This window comes from Octopus bimaculoides, chromosome 19, assembly GCF_046866305.1.
Source record: "Octopus bimaculoides isolate indiv1 chromosome 19, ASM4686630v1, whole genome shotgun sequence".
Lineage (NCBI taxonomy): Eukaryota > Metazoa > Mollusca > Cephalopoda > Octopoda > Octopodidae > Octopus > Octopus bimaculoides.
This window is the reverse complement of record NC_142946.1, coordinates 37183646-37205114: the sequence shown is the minus strand read 5'-3', so window position 1 is coordinate 37205114 and position 21469 is coordinate 37183646. Positions and strand designations below refer to the sequence as shown.

The following is a 21469-nucleotide window of genomic DNA, read 5'->3' as shown; positions in this document are numbered from 1 at the left end:
ATATATATATATATACCGTCTATATATATATATATATATATATATATATACCGTCTATATATATATATATATATATATATATATACCGTCTATATATATATATATATATATATATATATACCGTCTATATATATATATATATATATATATATATACCGTCTATATATATATATATATATATATACCGTCTATATATATATATATATATATATACCGTCTATATATATATATATATATATATATATATATATATATATATATATATATATATGTATATATATATATATATATATATGTATATATATATATATATATATATATATATATGTATATATATATATATATATATATATATATATATATATATATATATATGTATATATATATATATATATATATGTATATATATATATATATATATATATGTATATATATATATATATATATATATATGTATATATATATATATATATATATATGTATATATATATATGTATATATATATATATATATATATATGTATATATATATATATATATATGTATATATATATATATATATATGTATATATATATATGTATATATATATATATATACTGTTGTGTCTGGGGAGAATCATTATCTTTTAGTGCCTTATAATTTAACACACTCACCGAACTATTGAAAAGGTTAAGACGCAACGAAAATTTTAGAAAAATAAATAAGTAAATGAATGGAAATTTTACCGGTGTGTGTTAAATTATAAAGCACTATATAGAATAACTCTCCCTAGACACAACAGAATATGCTTCAACACACGGGCCGACCATAGCCTTGTGAGTGGATTTGGTAGACGGAAACTGAAAGAAGCCCGTCGTATATATGTATGTATATGTTTGTGTGTCTGTGTTTGTCCTCCAACATCGCTTGACAACCGATCCTGGTGTGTTTACGTCCCCGTAACTTAACGGTTCGTCAAAACAGACCGATAGAATAAGTACTAGGCTTCCAAAGAATAAGTCCTGGGGGTCGATTTGCTCGACTAAAGGCAGCGCTCCAGCATGGCCACAGTCAAATGACTGAAACAAGTAAAAGAGTATATATATATATGTGTGTGTGTGTGTGTGCGTGCGTAATGGTATCGATATGTTTAAGTCAGAGATTACCAATTGTAACGATAATTGTTAGTTTGTAGCGATGTGCTGCGGGATGCGCAAGATAAACAATTTATGAAGTTTTTATAGAAATATTTATTTACCGTTACTTTATATGTCGCCATACCACGACGGGTAGGTTAGTGTAATCGTATAACACAGTTCTTAAAGCATGCAAGGAAAAGAAAGTTAATTTTGGCCTGTATAGGTGTGTACACATTCTTGTAATAGTAAACAGATAAAAACACAGGGTTTACCGAGTAAAGAGATGAGAGCTAGTGATAGTTATAGCGTCGAGGGAAGTTGTGTCTCATAGTTGGCTGGTTGTAAACTTCTTTCTCCCTTTTGTCGTGTTGTCTTTTAGGTGGCTGACTGCTTGTGACTGTATCTGTAGATGTCCATTCCCTAACTGCTGGTTGTCACGAGTTGCTTCGCTCCGTTGTCGCCAAGTGACCACTAAACGTTTGGCTTGGGGTCTCCTGTTTTTATAGCTATCTAGAAGAATAGTGAGAACAAAGGATTTAGCTGGCGGTCTTGTTATCTCTATTCTAGATTTGATGGAGAAGAAGAGGTCAGAAAGGGTCAAGTGTTGGCGACATCGCTTCGGCCTAGCTAAAGGCGTCTGGGAAATATCTAACTGCTGTCAGATCAAAACCATTGTTCCACGTGGGAAAAGTTCTGACGCAGTGTTAATTCAAATTTGGGTATAGTGGATCGAATCCACTTCATGCTTTCAAGATTCCTATATATATATATATATATATATATGATGTATTTTGGATTCTGCCACGGAGGAAGCCGATGTTCAATTTACGTGTTTGCTGTCTCTCTTGTTTATAATCAGGTGTAAAATTGGTTGAATGCGGTGTAGAACATTAAGTTGACAAAACTTTTAGAATGCGTTATAAGTTATTTATTAAAATGGTAACATTTGTTATATCACAATAGGTAAACAATAATAAATGAAAAAATGTTTACAAGAAACAAATGCAGTTGTGGTATTTGTGATGTGTAAATTGTTGTTTGTGTATCTATGTGTTTTCGCGTGTTTGGCAAGACAAAGCGTGTGTGCAAAAGAACCTTACTTAGAATCAGGATGCATCCACGTCGTTTTATACTTATTTTTTAGCCGAAACATTGTGTTCATGACACGCAAATCCCTCTCTACGCACATTTGTAATAGTAGTAAACCATTACTGTTGGAACTCCCAACCCCATGCCTTCCTAAGATATCCCAGGTCTCCCAATCTGCACCAACGCGAGCATTAAAATCATCTAAAATGACAACTTTGTCATCAGGGGGGATACTGCGTGTAATTTCTGTAAGTGATAGATAAAAGGCAAGTTTATCATCCTCTGATGAATTCATAGCTGGAGCATTTGTACTTATGAGTGTTGCATAGCGATCTTTTCTTAATGGAAGTCTTAAAGATATCAAACGTTCAGAATGACCACATGGTAGTTGTGAAACCATAGTGGTTTTAATTGCAAATGTCACTCACCCAGTTGATTTCTCTACAAAACACCCTTTTCCACGAATTCTTGTTTCGGCTAATGCTACAACATCTATATCATATCGCTGTAACTCTTTTGCAACAAGCGCAGATCTCTTAACCTGAATTTACTCACAATTGCAGGATGACGACCGGGTCCAGGTTGTGGTGCTCTGGAACACCTGCCAGGCCAGACCACAGGACAAAATGTTTCAGAGCTCTTTTTGCCATTTGCTTCAGTATCAATATCATCTTTCATTGTTTGGTTGTGCCTTTTTTAGGCTTCGGTCAGCCATGTGCATACAAGATGTTCATTTCTCTTTCCTTTACAGCAATACCTGTGTTTGACGCTTTTTAAAGTGAGGAAAAGTTTTTGCACAGAAATCATTCCCACTCTCTAAACTACAAAGCATGATCTAAAAAGAAGAGAAAGTCGACATCATTGGGTGCATTTGCAGTCACAGGTTTTATATCAATATCCTTCTCCCAGTCTTCGCCCAATCTAAGGCCAACTACAAGACAGCAGTGAAGTATTTAAACTCAGAGTTACCTTCTCTTAGATAGACGGCCTTTGCTACGGGTTGGGTAAACAGAGCACCATCCACCCCTTATCCATTTATCATATAAAAAAAGGTGGGGAGGGGGATAAAATAAAATAAAAATTGAGATACAATTTAAAACACAATACACACACAATACAGTTTGAAATACAATATATATATACACACATGCACACACAAACAAAACGTTTTTGAATGGCCGTTGACTACGCTGTAGTTCTTCCGCCCTTTGACGGGTCTTATTTTTTTGTCCTGCAAGGTGTCCCACAATCATATTCCTCACCAAGTACGCTAGGTGAGGTTGCCGGTTTAGTCGCGACGACCCAACTATGTAACAGGATTACTTGGTACCAGTAGTGCTCAAGAGCGACCTAACACACACACATACATGTATGTATATATATAAATTTATGCTATGTGTGTGTGTCCTATATATATTGGGATTGTTTATTCGTTTCGGCTGTGACAATTTGCTGGACATTTCACATTTTACTTGTGTCGTGCAAATCTTTTAACAAATACGTACAATTAATACTGTGATACTTCAACAAGTAAGTTTTTATATTCTGTCAATGCTACAACTACTGTTAACTAGAAAACTTCTATTGTATTACATTTAGAGTTGGAACTAAGAATTAATGCCACTTTTTATAGTTCCTTAGAAACATCACTCTCTCTCTCTCTCAAACAGATCATCACTGTTTACCTGAAACGTGTGTATACGTGTATAGAGGTATATTTATACATACGTATTTTTATGTGTGAGCAAGGGAAAATGTTGCTTATGATATATATATATATATATAATGTGGTTGTCAACCAAACAATGTTGAGGTTTTTGTGTGTTTAAGGTGAAGAGATTAAGAGTTGCAGAGCAGCAATTATTGAAGGGAAAATGCCAGCGCTAAAAGCTTAGATATAAAACATTTGTGTAAATATATGTATGTTTGTTATTCATACTATCTCACCTGTACACTATCTACTTACCTGTTCTACTTAGCTTTGTTCAACATGCTTTCCTTACTTTACTTGAATCCTACTTACATCCAATAGTGAAAATATCATTGGTTTTATTTTTAGTGTGAAAAGCAATTATTTTTTTCCGTCTTATCTTCATTCATTTTATCCATCTAATTTTCTTTCACTTTTTGTTTTGGTCCGATCCGTGAAAACAGCCATTTTAAAAAAATTTAGTCGTTGTAAATGTCCCTTCCATTGTTCTTTGTGGTTATTTATGACCTGAGTTCAAATTCCGCCGAGGTCGACTTTGCCTTTCATCCTTTCAGTGTCGATAAATTAAGTACCAGTGGAACACTGGGATTGATGTAATCGACTTAATCCCTTCGGAAAGACTTCCTTTTGTACCCCGCCCATAAATTTTTTTTTAAATGTATTAGACATGGTGGAAAATTGATTTCCTACCATGTCTTATAACGATGAGAAAGTTATAAAAATTAAGAATTTTGTATTTAAAAAAAAACAAAAGAACTTCATTTCTGTTTTATGTACATTCATGTCCCACTTTGCCTAACGTTAAGACATAAATTGCCTAACTCTATGAACTTTGCGTATCTTTGGGACGTGTATATACATAATACCGAAATTAAGTTTTTGTAATAGAAATTCTTAATTTTTATGACTTTCTCATCATTATTATTATAAGTCATGGTAGGAATTCAATTTTCCACTATGTCTAATATTTTCAAAAGGAAGTCTTTCCCTCATCCCCTCACCCAAGCTGCCCTTGTGGCAAAAATTTGAAATCATATATTATTATTATTATTATTATTATAAATTCCTCCGAGGTCGGCTTTGCCTTTCACCTTTTCGAAGTCAATAAAATAAGTACCAGTTAAGTACTGGGGTCGGTGTAATTGACTAACCTAATCCCACAAAATTTCAGGCTTCGTGCTTGTAGGAGAAAACATTATTATCATTATTAAGGTGGCACGGCGGGATGCCGGGCAAAATGCTTAGAGGTATTCTGTCTGTCTTCGCGTTCTAAGTTTAAATTCCGCTGAGGTCAACTTTGCCTTTCATCCTTCGGAGTTGATAAAATAAGTACCAGTTGAGCATCTGGGGGTCAATATACACATTCATGCATGCATGTAATTTAATAACCGACTATATTCTCCTCGCTACCATACATTGCATACATATACAATTTTAGGAATGTTCTGTTTCTTTTTCTCTGTCGTCCCAAAAGCAACCACAATTCCCCTGTGCTTTGGGGCTGGGTATATTAACTGTGTTTTTTTTTAAATTAAATTATTTGGTGTCTCTAAACTGGCAAAAATCTATGGGTATTCATCAAATAAAAGAGAATCAATTACATTTTTTGAGATGTCAAGATACCTTTGTATATTGAAAGAGAACTTCATGCTTAATTGCTGGGAGGTGCGCATGGAGACTTCCTACATTGAGTGCTATATTCCTTTCCTAGCATCCCCCACCCGCCAATAACTAGATGCCTAGGGCAATTGCCCCCTCTGTACTTCTATAAATGTGGCCCTGTCAGTAACCCCTTCTCTTTATCCATCCATGTTCAAAAAATAAAACATTAACCATGTATTGTAGTGATTTAATAAACGACTATATTCTCTTCACTACCACTACTACCATTTTGAGCTAATATTAGAAATCAATATTTTGCTTGAATTAAATAATTGTTCCGATGCACTCTCATTAATTTCAAATGTGACATCTTCAACACTGATTTGAAATTGGGGATCTTGTTAAATTTGCAACAAGTTGAAGTATTTCAAATTTTCACCAGATTATTTTCAACTATTCCAGACTTGTAATTTCTTTGTAATTAATTTCTAGCAAAATTAATGTGATTTTCGCCATCAACGTGTAAGACTACGTTTTTCTAAATAAAAAAAAAAAAAAATCTGGTGAAAATTTGAATTCTAGTGATTGGAAGAAATTTAACAAGATCTGATCCAAATTTGGATTTTGAATAAAATGCTCCCCATATTATAATTGCAGCAGTCGTTCTTCCAACTTGGCCTTCACTAATTAAAAACCTTTTTTTAATGTGTCAAGTTTATCAAGGAGTCTCTGTGTATTTGCTCAACTTGCGGGAAGTATCAGCCTAAAATTACATCCTACTGTCTTAAACAAAGACACCTGTGAATTGTACAAGCATTCATTCCTTAGTACCTCTCGCTCTCAAAAATACATTGAAAACCATCAACATTATTGCTTAGAAAATGTGATATATATATATATATATATATATAAAGTATTTAAAACATACAATATCTGAAAATACGTCTTTTATTAATAGTTCTGCTCGTTCAGGATTGACTTTGATTTAACTATAAACAAGGACAAACTCGTAATCAGTCAACTTTCTCTTCTCCTCAAACACCTACGACACATTATTTATCATTTTTATCCACCAGCAACTTTACTTCCTCTGGCTTTTGTTATATTTTAACATCAAAAACAAAACATTACAGGCATGTGGTTTAATAGTTTGTGTGTAAGTATAGGATTTTCAATTTTTACTTAGGTTTTGTCAAAGAGAAATATCAGGTTTTCAGGTATCTCTCTCTACCTGTCATTACTTGTCTACAATAACTTGTCCATTTTCATCCGCTATATTTCTTCGTTAATCTTTTTCTCTCTTGGTGTTTTAGTGTTTATTTGACTGGTCGCTGTCTGTTCGGTGCCAAGGTTGTAAAGAAAACAAGGCGGCGAGCTAACAGAAATGTTGGCACGCCGGGCGAAATGCTTAGCGGTATTTCGTATTTCTGAGTTCAAATTCCGCCAAGGTCGACTTTGCCTTTCATACTTTCGGGATTGATAAATTAAGTACCAGTTGCATACTGGGGTCGATTTAATTGACTGATCCCCTCCCTCAAAATTTTGGGCCTTGTGCCTAGAGTAGAAAAGGTTGTAAAGAAATTTTTTTTTTTATTGAAGAAGTTCCTGTTCGTTTCCTCATTCTACAATCATTACACGCTATGTGTCCGTATTGTTGATAAGACAGCTAGTGATCTTGCCTGCATTGTTGAGTGAAGGCCTGTTCGTGTGTGTGTGTTAGTTATTTAGTTCCTTAGTTCCAGACCATTGCTCATAAAGTAGGCCTGTACAGGCATACATCACCCTACGTCGTTAATTGATTCCAGGAGACACTACTTAAACCGAATTAACTTGTCTCTAGGCTAGGCTAGGCCGAATTTACTTGTCTCTAGGCTAAACCGATAATAACCATTCCGAGCTCTGTACTTTATGAATACATTTTCAATAATACATGGTTAATAAAAACCTATTTTAAGCTTGCAAACAATTTTTATTTTTTAATCCAGTACAGTAAAAACAAAGTCATCTAAATTTATGAATACAATTTGGCGGTGTTTACCGTACATCGCGGATGCTTTATTTGTGAATGTGATTTGTGACAAAACATGGTAAAAAAAGAAAAAAAGCTGTTTTTAAGCTTAAAAAACAAATTCGGTAATTATTATTATTTTGCAATAGTAAAACAAACAAAAAAAAAAGAACTAAATTATTTTAAATTTACCAATACGTACATACAATTTGGTGGTTTACATCGTGGATGTAGGTGACTGAATCGTCAACATCAACGGCTGGCTCTGGCTGTTCTTGTTCGATGCATTTAAAAAAACCGGTTGAGTGTTCCTTGAAATGTCTTCTTTTCCTCGAGGATTACAATTATAAGGAGCAAAAGCTTCATGACAAGCCCCTATAATCTTGGAAAGCGTTAAGCATTTGGATCCATATCCTTGAACATAGAAAGACTTTTTTCGATATATGCAAATGCTTGCTGCATTTTCCTAATGGTAAAGTCACGTGGCTCAGGTTCAGCTTCTTCTTCTTCTTTATCTTTATTTTGCTGCCCGTGAAGCTCTATCAAATCCTCGTTCGTCAAGGGCTGCTTGTATTTTTCAAATAAATCTGTAAAATCCTCCAAATCTATTTCCAGTTCTTTGCTCGTAGTCGCCAACATTTTGTTAATGGCAACATTATCAAACCCCTTAAAATCATTCACGAATTGAGGGTACAACTTCTTCCATACACCATTCGTAGCTGTCCTCTGTACATCATTCCATGCTGTTGCTATGTTCTATAAAGCCTTGTAGATACCGTATTTCTTTCAAAAGTCATGAAGTGTGATGAACTCATCAAGATCAGTTGCTGCTATTGCTTGTCGTAGTGTATGCTTCATCTAGTAACGCTTGAAGATAGCAATTATTCCCTGATCCATTGGCTGCAGAAAGGGCGTGGTGTTTGGTGGGAGGTATATGGCGGTCAAAATCTATGGTCTTTTGTGGGTGGCCAGGAGCCTTGTATAAGTTAAGTAAAACCTTAAAAAGAATCCCCTTCTCTTTACAGTACTTCTCTGCTTCTAGTATAAAATGATTGAAGAACCAATCCTCAAAAACAACAACAGTAACCCATGCTTTTGAATTAGCCATCCATATAACAAACAGAGATACATTGGGTATGTTCTTCAAGGCATGGGGGTTGTGTGCATGATACACTTTAACTTAAAATTCCTCCCCCCCCCCCCCATTTCTAGTGGTTTTACAATTCCAATATTTGTGGTGGACAGACATAAAGGAGTCACTCAACAACATAGCCCATCATGTACCCAATAACACGGTACATTATCCACCTACCACACAGCATGGTTCACTATCCACCCACCTAGCAACATGGCATATCTTATGTCCGTATGATGCACATTCACCTTTCCTATACGCTTTAACAGATTCCTTTAACTCTTTAGAATTTAAACCAGCCACATCCGGCCCAAATATTCTACCAATTTTATATTCAAACCAGCCAGATTCTGCCTCTTACACAGATCCTAAAATCTCATTGTAAAGATGAACAGTCACATCTAAATCTCAAAGCTATAAGATAATGCATGATGTGAATAAACAATGTGAATAAACAAGCAATATATTTGACAAAGAAATTTGAATGCTAAAGGGTGAATACCCAGCTTTCTTTTCTCTCTCCCTCTCCTTCGTTCTCTCTCTTCTCAATCTCCTTTGCTCTCTCTCTCTCTCTCTTCTCTCATTCCATCATTCCCTCTCACATACATGTATCTCTCTCGTACACATGGATATATTTACATTTTTTCAAATTTCAGAAGTACCTTTACGAGAAGATGTATAACCTGTCAAATCACAAAACCTCTTCCTTGAACAACCGATTCCAAGACTATGTGGAACGGCGCCTTACAAAGCTTCATTACCAAGGTTGTCCTCCTTTTGATGGAATAAAAAAGAAAGCTCTTCCTTTCATATTTGCAGTAATATTTATAATTCTGATCCCTTTTCTACATATTGGTGAGTCCCTTCTAAACATATTTATGCTTGTGTATATTTATATGTTTTGTGTTGTAGATCCCTCAATACAACCCTGATTGTGTGGATTTATTATCAGTTGTTCCAGCTATGACCATCTCAACTTCTTTGTATATCTAAGACTACATTGTCCAACGTTTGTTCATTTAATGTTCATTTTCCATGCCAGCTTAGGTTGGTAGGTTTACTTTCTTCTTTCTTTTTTAAGGTTACAATATGATATGAGGGAGATTTGGTTGCTATTTCTAGCAAGTCAAGCTACCACACAGCCATGATTTTTGTTGTTAATGAAACTGTGTTACTTCTCCCTTGCCTACACATATTACAATACTGTAATCCTGCTTATTGATTATTACAACACTACCCCTCGTTTCCTTTGCAATCATTAGATTATGGAGTATGAAACCTTGTAAAAGGCCTTCTTTCGGTTAACAAATGCTAGGCACTGTGGTTAATTCTTAGCTGAGTATGTCTCCTGTACTCTATTCACTCTTTTAGCAAGTACAATGAAATGTATGCTTAGCTGAGGAGGTCTAATAAGACTGAAACATGTCTGTTTTTTTTATATGGGGGTGGTGGTTTGATGTTTTCCTTAGTACTAGTGTATCTTATTAAATTATTTGATTCCCCGAATTAAATATTTCAACTCCTCCCTACTTAACTGTTGATTTTCATTCAAATAAAGCAGCTGAACTGTCAAGCGGTCACTAAGATGTTGAAAATACTTGCTAGGTAGGTCATGCACTAGTTACATGCATAGTCAATTAGGTAGTACAGAAAAGAATCTAACCCAATGACTTGTATAGCAGTATACTCATAAACTATTACAAGGGCAAAAGAGATGCAATTAGAGAGAGGAAATGACAGAGGCATTGTGTTGATGGACCAGGTTTTGAAAGTTATTGGAAGAGTTCACAAGTGAATCAGGCTGTATGAGATGCAGTTTGATTTTGTGTCAAGAAGAGGTATTACCAATGACCTCTTCCGAGTGAGACAACTACAGGAGACATACTTAGCTAAGAATTAACCACAGTGCCTAGCATTTGTTAACCGAAAGAAGGCCTTTTACAAGGTTTCATACTCCATAATCTAGTGATTGCAAAGGAAACGAGGGGTAAATGAATGGCTTGTATAACTGAGGTGTTCAGTTAGCAAAGTGAGAATTATCAAAATGAATTTGGCCTGCGAGTAGGATCTACCAAGGACCAGTCCTCAGCCTTCTTTTTAGTATACCCCTCTAAGGCATAGCAAAGGAGTTCGATAACACCTGTCTAAGATAACTTCAATATGCTGATAATGTAGTTCTTGGAGCTGTACAGATGATGTGAGAGAAAAGTGGGATTTTTTTTTTTTCATAGCTATATTCCAACCCGGGCTGCAGCAACAAAGTTCACCCACTACACTTCTCAGTTCAACATCACTTCTTGAAGGTCCTGGATACATTCCAGGCCAGTGTCTGCAATCAAGTTGTTGATGTAAGTGTGATGATGTATTCCTCTTCTTACATCACCATGAAGTGGGTTCCACCAGACTAATTTGGATGCTTCTAATTCATGGTGGTACTCACAGTGACCAGATAGTCACAATTGTCTTTGCCTGATCTTGTTAACTTTTGGCAGGTCTCTATAAAGGCATTCATTTGTTATACTTTGCTGCCATTTTCCATTTAAGGCCATTTGTAGCATCCTTGTATAACAGTCATCTATCCTGTTTGATAATTTCTTTGTAAGAGTCCATGGTTCACTGCTAGGAATTAGCCACAGTACCTAACATTTATCAACTGAAAGAACTTCTTTTACAAGGTTTCTCACTCTGTAATTGAGTGATTGCAAAGTGGGACATAACAGCATTATATATAATGTGCAAGAAAGAAGACTGTACAAGTATGAGCTTATTTTGTGAATATACAATGATAGTTGTATAAAGAAGTGCAAGTCACTTAAAGTGGATGTAACTTGTGAAAGAGGATAACATGGGATAAATTGGTTTCAAGATGTCATACCTTACAAATGAGATGACAGAAGACTGTCAGTTTGCGACATATAACGCTGGAAAAGACTTGTCCACCCATACAAGCATTTTGAAATCAAGATTAAAATGATAGCAGTGATAGAAACTAGGAAATTTCTCTACTTCATGGTAACATGTCTACGCTCTTGGGGAGAAATTTGAAAAGACAACACAAAACCGGTTATTTCTCCAAATACAATGGTTATATACCAAAAAAATTTTATAACATTTTTCTGACATATTTTAAATATATACTTTAACCATGTAACACAAACCTTCTGTAGTTTTTTCACTCTTGTTTATCTTTTATACATCCAACCACATGCTTTCACATACCAATTTTCTCTCACACACACACATATATATATATATATATATATAATCATAAATATATAGGGATTGACAGTAACCTGCTTCTCCAACATACTGAGAATTCAGAAATAGCAGTCAAAGAACTACTGATTTCAAAACTACAAATTATTACTCCAGATTGATAGCGATATTTTTGATACACACAGAACAAAAAACAGTAGAGAAGAGTAAAAAAACCACCTGCCTTTAGTTAATTTAGTACGATCGTTTCACAGTTAAGAGTAAAGAATACTCTATTCTGATCTTCAGCTAAATATTCTAATAAATTTGTTAATGTCTAAATAACTCATATCTATATATATATATATACATACACATTAGTATCCATTATTCAATCTTTCTCTCAGCTCAACAAACATGTAGCTGCCAATACTGTCTATCTTCCATTACCACCTCATCTAGCTTTCACTTCCACTAGCTCTCCAGTCATTGCTTTTCTATTCCCTTTGTAATCTGCTACCTTAAATGAACAGTAGTACTGTAGAGTAATACTGAGGAGTCTTTAGCCTGCTGGGTGTAAGGCAACTTCACCATTGCTGGTGCCATGGAAAAATACATCTAGGACACTCTATGCTAAGTGCATTTTCTGTAGAGTAGTTAATTTTAGGAAGTGCATTCAGCCATGAAAACTGAAATGTATAAGAAGGCATCTCAGAGGCAGTAACTCCAGTTATGAACTGTTTGGACTGCCAACATAGAAACTGGATATAATTTATGTTAATAATGTTTCAGATATCAGTCTACTCATTTCAGCTTAACTTGCTGGCATGAAATTTATTCCCTTATTTTCTTCAAATATTTTAATGGTTTCTTTGAGAAATTCAGTTATTAGCTATGTGGTAAAAAGTTTACTTCTCAACCACATGGTTTCAGGTTCAGTCTCACTGTGTGGCACCTTGGACAAGTGTCTTCCTCTTTAGCTTTGAGTTTACCAAAGCCTTATGATTGGATTTGGTAGACTGAAACTGAAAGAAGCCTATTGTATGTGTGTGCATATATATATATATATATATATATATATATATATATATATATAGATCATCATTATCATCATCATCTTCATTTAACATCCATTTGTCCATGCAGGCATGGGTTAGATGGTTTGACCAGAAACTGGTGAGCCGGGGAGCTACACCAGGTTCCAATCTCGTTTGGCATGATTTCTATGGCTGTATGTTAAAACAAAACGAAAATACTTCCACAAACAAAATAAACTGAAAACATTAAAAAAATAACTAATAACTGAATTGATTAAACTATATACACGTGTATCTCAAATGTGTGGAGGCGCAATGGCCCAGGGCGTTGTGAGTGTTCATTGAGCGAAAACATCTAAGAGCTCCACGAGGCTCCGGCAGGTGAATGGTGGCGAACCCTGCTATACTCTTTCACCACAACTTTCTCTCACTTTTACGTCCTGTTTCTGTTGTGCCTGTAATTCAAAGGGTCAGCCTTGTCACACTGTGTCACGCTGAATATCTCCGAGAACTACGTTAAGGGTACACGTGTCTGTGGAGTGCTCAGCCACTTGCACGTTAATTTCACGAGCAGGCTGTTCCGTTGATCGGATCAAATGGAACCCTCGTCGTCGTAAGCGACGGAGTGCCAACAACATTATAATAATGAACTTGTAAGGGAGTAGCAGTGAGTGTAAGTAAGAGTAAAAAAAGGGAAGCGACAAAGTGGTAATAACAATGAGAGAGGGAGTGGTATCAAAAAACGCCTCTCGCCCTCTTTCTCTCAACAAAAACCTTTTCATTTTATTGATGAACTCTGCCTGTCTCTCTCTATCTACAGACGCGCGTGCACACACTCTCTCTATTTCTCTCGCTTTCTATCTCTCTCTCAACAACATTTTCATTTTCATTCGATGAATGCTGATTTTTTCTGATAAACATTAATAACAATAAGTAAATAAGATTTTTGTACCTCAAAATTATTTTTCCTGTATCTCTATGGATGTTTGACTGTTCTGGAAGATTTTTATGCTTAAAAAGTTGCAAAGTTAATAGAATATAAGATAAGTGTAGTAGTCTGTGGTCTGTAGCTAAAATAGTTGAATGATCTATCTTGCAAGAAGTTTTGGTAATTTTTCAGAGTAACACACGCACGATTTTCACTAAGAAAAAAAAAAACGCGAAGCTTCTTGAATAATAAAAAAATTACATCTCATGAAGTAGAATCTTCCCAGAAAATTATTAAAGGGAGATTACTCTATAAAACTTCGGTAAATTTTCAGAGTAACAACCGCGCGTATTTCACTAAAAAAAAAAACCCTCGGATTTTTTGCGTGGAATCAAGTACCCTGGCCTCCTAATATGCTGCAAATCCCTTATTTTTTGGTTCGGGAGAGGGGGAGGGACGAATGGGGGGACCCCCGGTCCCTGATTCATTGGAATTTTTTTTTTTTTTTTTTCGTTGACTGAACTCCTGTGACATCCTAATATGCTACAAAACCCTTTTTTCGGGTCCAAAAAACAGAGTGCGGTGAGGTGGAATCCTCGGAAATTTCACCCACCCCTACCCCCATTGATCTTTTCACCAGCACGATTTTTCACTAAACAAAAAAAAAAAAAAAATTCCAATGAATCTGAGACGGATTTCCCTAACCCTAACCATCTAACCATAACCCTAACCCTAACCCTAACCTCCTAACCATAACCCTAAAACCCTAACCCTGAAAAGATCATTAAGTTGCATATTATTATCCTCAGCCTATCTGTAAATTGAGTCCAACTCCTGCTGCAGATGTGCAACATCGCTGGGGTTCTGTATTTTCTGCGAGACTTTCGTATCCTCTGCATAGCTAGCAAGGGTGGCTATCTGGGCAGTTGAGAGCATATCTGAGAGGGCCACTATGAAAAACAGTGGTCCCAAGATAGTGCCCTGTGGAATGCCACTCACTATTTGTGTTTTCATTGAGGTGGCTCCATTGGCCACTACTGCCTGTCTTCTATCTTTCAGAAAGTCATGTAACCACTCTCCAAGTTTTCCAGCTATGCTGAGATCACGCAGTTTGTGGCATATCATACATGATCCACTTTGTCAAAAGCTTTTGCAAAATCAAGGTATACTACATCCACACTTGAGTGGTTAAGTAATTGTCTCAACACCCAGTCATAATGTTGTAAGATTTGGGTCAGGCAGCTCCTACCTGGTCAAAAGCCATGCTGGGTATCACTCTGCAAGTTATTTCCTTCAAGGAATGTGATTAGTTTCCCTCTGACTATCTGTTCCATGACTTTGCTGATGTGTCTTTGGTATCTGCTCTGCTTCCCCCTTTATGGATTGGGCATTATTATTCCCTCCTTCAGCTTGCTTGGCAGTCTGCCATTTGCAAGAAAGCTCTGGAGGGGTTTTGCCAGGGCATGCTCACATGATTTGGGGAGGGTTGTTGGGAAACCATTAGGACCAGCAGTTTAGTTTGCGTCCACCTCATCTATGGCTAGTAGTATATCATCTTCGCTAATGTCGATGTATTCCATCATGATTGCCTTGCTAGTGAGGCGGCAAAGAAGTCCACTGGTTCATTGACTTGTCTGGTTTCCAATGGGGTGGTTAAGACACTTTTGAACTGGTCATTCAATGATGATGTTGTTTACCGGATTACTGCTAGCAATCATCTATGCTCACAACAGAAGATTCAATTCTTTCTTCTCCCACTTTGGTGCCATCTTCGTTTTTTAAGCCCAGAGGGGGAGTAGAGGAAAGAGAGGAAGTGAGAGATAGAGGGAGGTAGAAAAGAAGAAACACAGAGGGGGGAATAGGGAAAGAGAGGGAGATATGAAGGCAAGAGAGAGGGAGATATGAAGGCAAGAGAGAGGGTGATATGAGGAAAGAGAGGGAGGTGTGGAGTGTTGGCGAGACAGAGGGAGGTAGAGGAGGGGAAGAGAAAGAGAGACAGTGTTTATATATATATATATGTTTATGTATATATATATATATATATATATGTATGTATGTATGTATATATATGTATCTATACGGAGTGTTTATATATATATTGGTATATATATATATATATATATATATGTGTGTGTGTATATCTATGTATATATATATATATATATATATATATATATATATATATATATATGTATGTATGTATATACAAGCTGGTGTACCCGGTAATTCCTGGGGATAAAGACGTTCTGTTGAAACGCTTTATTCTGATATAAGAAAGCAATTTCGTTATAACTGCCGCAGAAGGTGTATTTCCTGCCATGGAAAAGTATTTAAAAAGACTGTCAGCTGGAGGAGGGAGAGATTATTGGAGGTTGGCGAGAGAGGTTTTCAGAGGTTGGCAAGAAAGATTGTCGGAGGTTTCAAGTAAGGTAATATTTCCCTCATGGCCAGACATGTTTTCACAATATTGAAAATGAATGACACTGCTTGTATAACATGCCAATCATTTATAACTATCATGTAATGTGAAGACAAGGACACGGGGACACACACACATACATGATGGGCTTCTTTCAGTTTCTGCCTGTCAAATCCACTAACAAGGCTTTAGTTGGCCTGAAGCTATTGTAGAGGACAGTTGCCCAAGGTGAGATGCAGTGAGACTGACTCTGAAACTATGTTGTCAGGAAGCAAACACTTAACTACACAACCATTCCTGCACTTCCAAAGCCATGCCTGTGTTCAGTATATTTGATGATTCCAAGAGTTTTAAACCTCAAATAACCATTTTCTACCTTTCTTCCCAACTATCACAGTTAAACCTTTCATCTTCTTAATTATCCTAATATTTTCACAGCTGTCTTCTACAAATTAATCTGGGTACCAGATAAAGCTCCTGTTGATCGTTCTGGCTGCACTTGTTCCTGTTTTGACACCGTCTTCCGTGGTATGTACATCAATGTTTTTTTTTTTCATTTTCTGCTGTCTTCCTCCTTTCATTCTTCCAAAATCGATAGAAGGCAAAATTCTGGTTTCAAGCACCACCTATAACACCTAATAACTCATCTTTTCTTATTATGGCAGTGAGCTGGCAGAATCGTTAGCACACTGGGCAAAATGCTTAGAGGTATTTCATCCACTAATAACTCTTATTTCTTGGAATTTTCAGAAAATTTTTGTGAATTTTTGTTCTACACATGGGAATTTGTACAATTATGCAAAAAAAAAAAAAAAATTTTTTTAATTTAAGGGTGTTTTAGCTTTTTTTTTTTTTTTTTTAGCACATCTCACAAAGGACAAAGTGCAGAAAAATAGATTTTATTTGCTAAATTTACAGAGAATCTCAGGGAGAGGGAAAAAGAAAGAACATAGTAAAGGTTTTCTTAGTAAAATTTATCTCAAGGAAGCAAATACCTTCCTTGTTTCTTTGCCGCTCTGACATGTACAGATGTTTTTGAATGCTTTTCTTTCCATAAACCCATTTAATGGAATGATGAATTACCCACGGATGGTCCATTGCTGGATTTAAGCAGAAAATTTGGACTGTCTGTATTTTAAACTGATTTAAGAAAAAAAAAAGATTTTTTTAAAAACTGGAACTGTTAGGATTTATGGGGGAAGGAGGGGTTTAAAAGTTAAAAAAAAATTTTTTACATCATCATTTAAATTCCTGTATGTAGAACACAAATTCATAAAGATATAAAAAGTTCTGACGGGTTGTTTAAGGTGCTTAAACCAAAATTCTGCTCAGTAGAATATACAAGTTGAGTCTATTTGAGTATTTTGTGCCCTCCTTCTCACTGAACATTTTCCATCTAATGTTGCTAATAAATGAACTCAAAATATTTCTTTAGTCTTCATCTTTTCTTATTATGGCAGTGAGCTGGCAGAATCATTAGCACACTGGGCAAAATGTTTAGTGGTATTTCGTCCATCTTTACATTCTGAGTTCAAATCCTGCCGAGGTCAACTTTACCTTTCATACTTTCAAGGGTCGATAAAATCAGTACCAGCTGAGCACTGGGGTCGATTTAATCAACTAGACCCCACCCCTAAAATTTCAGGCCTTGTGTCTATAGTAGAAATGATTATTAATTCTTTTCTTAAGGTGTCAAGTTGGCAGAATCATTAGCATGCCAGGCAAAATACTTAGTGATATTTCATTTGTCTTTACATTCTGAGTTCAAATTCTGTCAAGGTCGACTTTACCTTTCGTGCTTTAGGGTCAATAAAATGAGTACCAGTTGACCACTGGGGTCAATGTAATCAACTTACCCCTGCTCCCAAAATTGCTGGCCTTGTACCAAAATTCGAAATCATTATTAATTCCTTTCTTCTTCCTTCCTCCTCTAGGTGCCTATGAAAACCAAGGAATCATTTTGTACAAACACATCTACTTCAACGCAACGCCACAGACATTCGGAGTTTGGATTTTCACTGTATTCTTTGTAGCAATAACATACGAAAGTGTAAAATACATATACAGCTTAATATTTTCTCGGATACATGTCCGCTGGGTGATGTTCAGTCTGTTTGTCATAAACATCTATCCTCATTATTATTCATGGTGGTCCATATTTAACTACTTCAACGAAGATTTTTATCCATACTTCTACCACCACATCTACTTCATGATCACCGAAATGATTGTTACTGCAATAGTCCTAAACATGTGTGACTCTCGCAATTCCGTCACCTTCAAGAAGATATTTTTCATCATTTGCATTAGCACAATACACATCTTGCTCAGTGGAATGGACCAATTCATAACACATGTAATCTATGCACATGGACGAACATTCCAAAATGTACGAAATGTTGCTTTAATGATTCCTGATTTAGCCCACTTCCTGGTGAGTTGTTGGAAACTGGTAGAGTTATATCGTTCCAATGACTTGCCAGTCTCAGAATATGGCTATAAAGAAGGTGTAGGGTTAGCATTTGTATTTATTTCCGTTGGGACAGTGTTTGGGAAATTTCTCTGAGAAATATCAGGTATTATGGAAAAATTTCAATCATATATATTACTGAACTATTAGCACCAAGCAGTGTTTCAGCATAAACAAAGTTTAGGTTGGTTAAAATACATTTGTGATATATTTCAACTGCTAAAAGACAAATTCAATGCAGCTACCATAGAGAAAATTTTTCTCTTCAGTTGAAGATCACCTTTTTATCATAAGACAAAAATTTTCTCTATCGCATCTGTAGTGGATTTACCTTTTAGCAGTTGAAATAGGTCACAAACACATTTTAACTAACCTAAACTTTGCTTATATATATATATATATATCATCATCATCGTTTAACGTCCGCTTTCCATGCTAGCATGGGTTGGATGATTTAACTGAGGACTGGTGCAACCGGATGGCTACATCAGGCTCCAATCTAATTTGGCAGAGTTTCTACAACTGGATGCCCTTCCTAACGCCAACCACTCAGAGAGTGTAGTGGGTGCTTTTACGTGTCACCCGCACGAAAACGGATATATATATATATATTAAAAATTTATGGGTTAGAGGTTATGCAACTGTCTAAGAGATAAATGTATCCGTAGGCACTACTGGTGTATTACCTATGTATAGGCCTTGCTATAGGGTTAACAGTAGTTGGTAATTTAAATGGTAAAACCATGGTTTAATATATTCAGATAAGGGAAGAAATGGAGCTACAATTAACATTTAGAAGTTGATCATTGGTATTGAATGGTAATAGTTTAATTATAGTTAAAATAACATTGTTAATTGTTGCTCCATTTTTTAAATCTGTATATATATATATATATCATAAGAACTGACACAAGTAGTGGTGACCCTTAAGGTTCATGGTAGTACAGACAGTGGATATAAAATGATAGTGATGATGCATAAGAAGCTAGCAGCATGTTAGAATTTCTTCTTTGTGTGTGTATTTCATTCTGTATCTCACTGCTTTTTTTCCATCTGGGGTTTTAGTCATCTGAAATTTTAAAGAGCTATAATGTCATCATCTCTATACAAACTGCTCAAACCATAAAGTATTCAGTAGTCCTTCAGTTTAATGTTCAATTGTTTTTGTATATAACTTGACGTAAAAAGAAACATTTATATACCGTATATTTCTGCATATAAGACTAGCTTTAAATTCAAAAATTTACCCGAGAATTTTGGCGTTGTCTTAAACCACCATTCTAAAAATCAAACTTCAAATTTTAAGTAATTTTATAAGTAAGCTAACCTTGACCTTAGAGCGATAACCACAGACATACGTGAATAGATTAACAAAATAAAAACAAATAATATAGGTAATAAAAGCATTTTTTATATTATTGGCATACCTTTACAATAAATAGCCTGTTTGAGAGATAATTCTCTGTCATTGAAATCAACTTTTATCTATGCAAGCTCGGCTGAGAAAATGTAAACATTGAGTTTTGGTTGCACTCACAGTAACCTTTATCATTTGCTAACCTTTCAAAAATTTCAATGATAATGTATAACTGTAGTAATAACATATTTATATTTTTCATAAAATATCTATTCTCATTTGGTGGTAAATAACACAATTTGGATTACACACAACCTTTATTTTTCAATAAAATTATTTTACAGTTGTTGCATTTAAAACATAAGACATTATAAATTTTTTAAAATTTCCTATCAAGATAATTAATATTAATAAAACATCAAACCTGCCACATCAAACACCTCACAATCATCAGTATCTGTTTCTAAAAGTTTCATCACATATGCCATCATCATAAGGATTCCAGTCTGGTTCTGGTGAACTGACTTCGACTTCATCGCTATTGTACAGAATATCATCTTCAGTACCATCCATGGCATTAGAGACACTGCATTTTTTAAATGATTTTATCACATTTTCTACTTTAACTTTGTCCCATGCCTTTATAACAAAATCACAGAACATTGAGGCAGCATGCATAGCTCCACCTTTTGTACAAGATTTTTCTCCATTCATCATCCAGACATTCCATTGGTTGCTCTCACATTATCTTTAAATGGTTTATTTAAACTGACATCAAGTGGCTGCAGTATAGGAATCAAACCATCAGGAATAACAGCAATATCAATATTGTTCCGGATAACCGGGTTTTAGTATTTGCCGTTAAGTGGCTGCAAAACATATCTCAAAACCAATAAACTGCGCTGGTTTCGTATGCCACCTCGCCCCGTTCTAAATATTCTCAAGCTGTAATTTCGCACCACTCTTTCTCGTGAAAATGAACAAAAACGCCAGGAGGAAAATGTATTTTGGGCTTTGTTTTATGTTTAAAAATAACCATAGGTTTTAATTTTGTACCATCAGCCATGCAGGATAATAATCACCGTAAACCTCATTTTCTCATCCTGTGCATTTAAAGTGCAGTTTTCACTCCTTTAGTTTCTAAGGATATAATAAAAAAAATTGTAATAACATCATCTGTACATGGCCAGTATTTCTAAAGATACCTGTTGTTGCAAAAGCTGGCCTGCACACAGATGGTTGTTAAAATTAGCAGTCATCTTATACTACAGATAAGAGATAAATGAAATTTTTAAAGAAATTTTCACCTCATCTTGTACACGGAAATATATGGTATATATATATATATATATATATAAATATAAATGTGTAGTGTATTCTCATTCAAGATGGAGATGTAT

General features: G+C 35.3%; 1 protein-coding gene across 5 annotated transcripts; it reads left to right on the top strand.

Annotated features, from left to right (window-relative positions):
- The first annotated feature begins 3162 nt into the window (after positions 1 to 3162).
- Positions 3163 to 20510, top strand: LOC106871771 (uncharacterized). Of its 5 annotated transcripts, none has more exons than XM_052974848.2 (4): positions 3163 to 3737; positions 9320 to 9518; positions 16681 to 16770; positions 18177 to 20510. In XM_052974848.2, the coding sequence occupies exons 2-4, from the start codon at positions 9338 to 9340 to the stop codon at positions 18806 to 18808; spliced, it is 903 nt and encodes a 300-aa protein (XP_052830808.1). In that variant the 5' UTR covers positions 3163 to 3737; positions 9320 to 9337; the 3' UTR covers positions 18809 to 20510. The 5 variants fall into 5 exon arrangements, with proteins under 5 accessions (XP_052830808.1, XP_052830809.1, XP_089193621.1 ...); XM_052974849.2 differs by having other exon boundaries at positions 3189 to 3576; XM_089337495.1 differs by lacking the exon at positions 3163 to 3737 and adding an exon at positions 3920 to 4127.
- Positions 20511 to 21469: the final 959 nt, after the last annotated feature.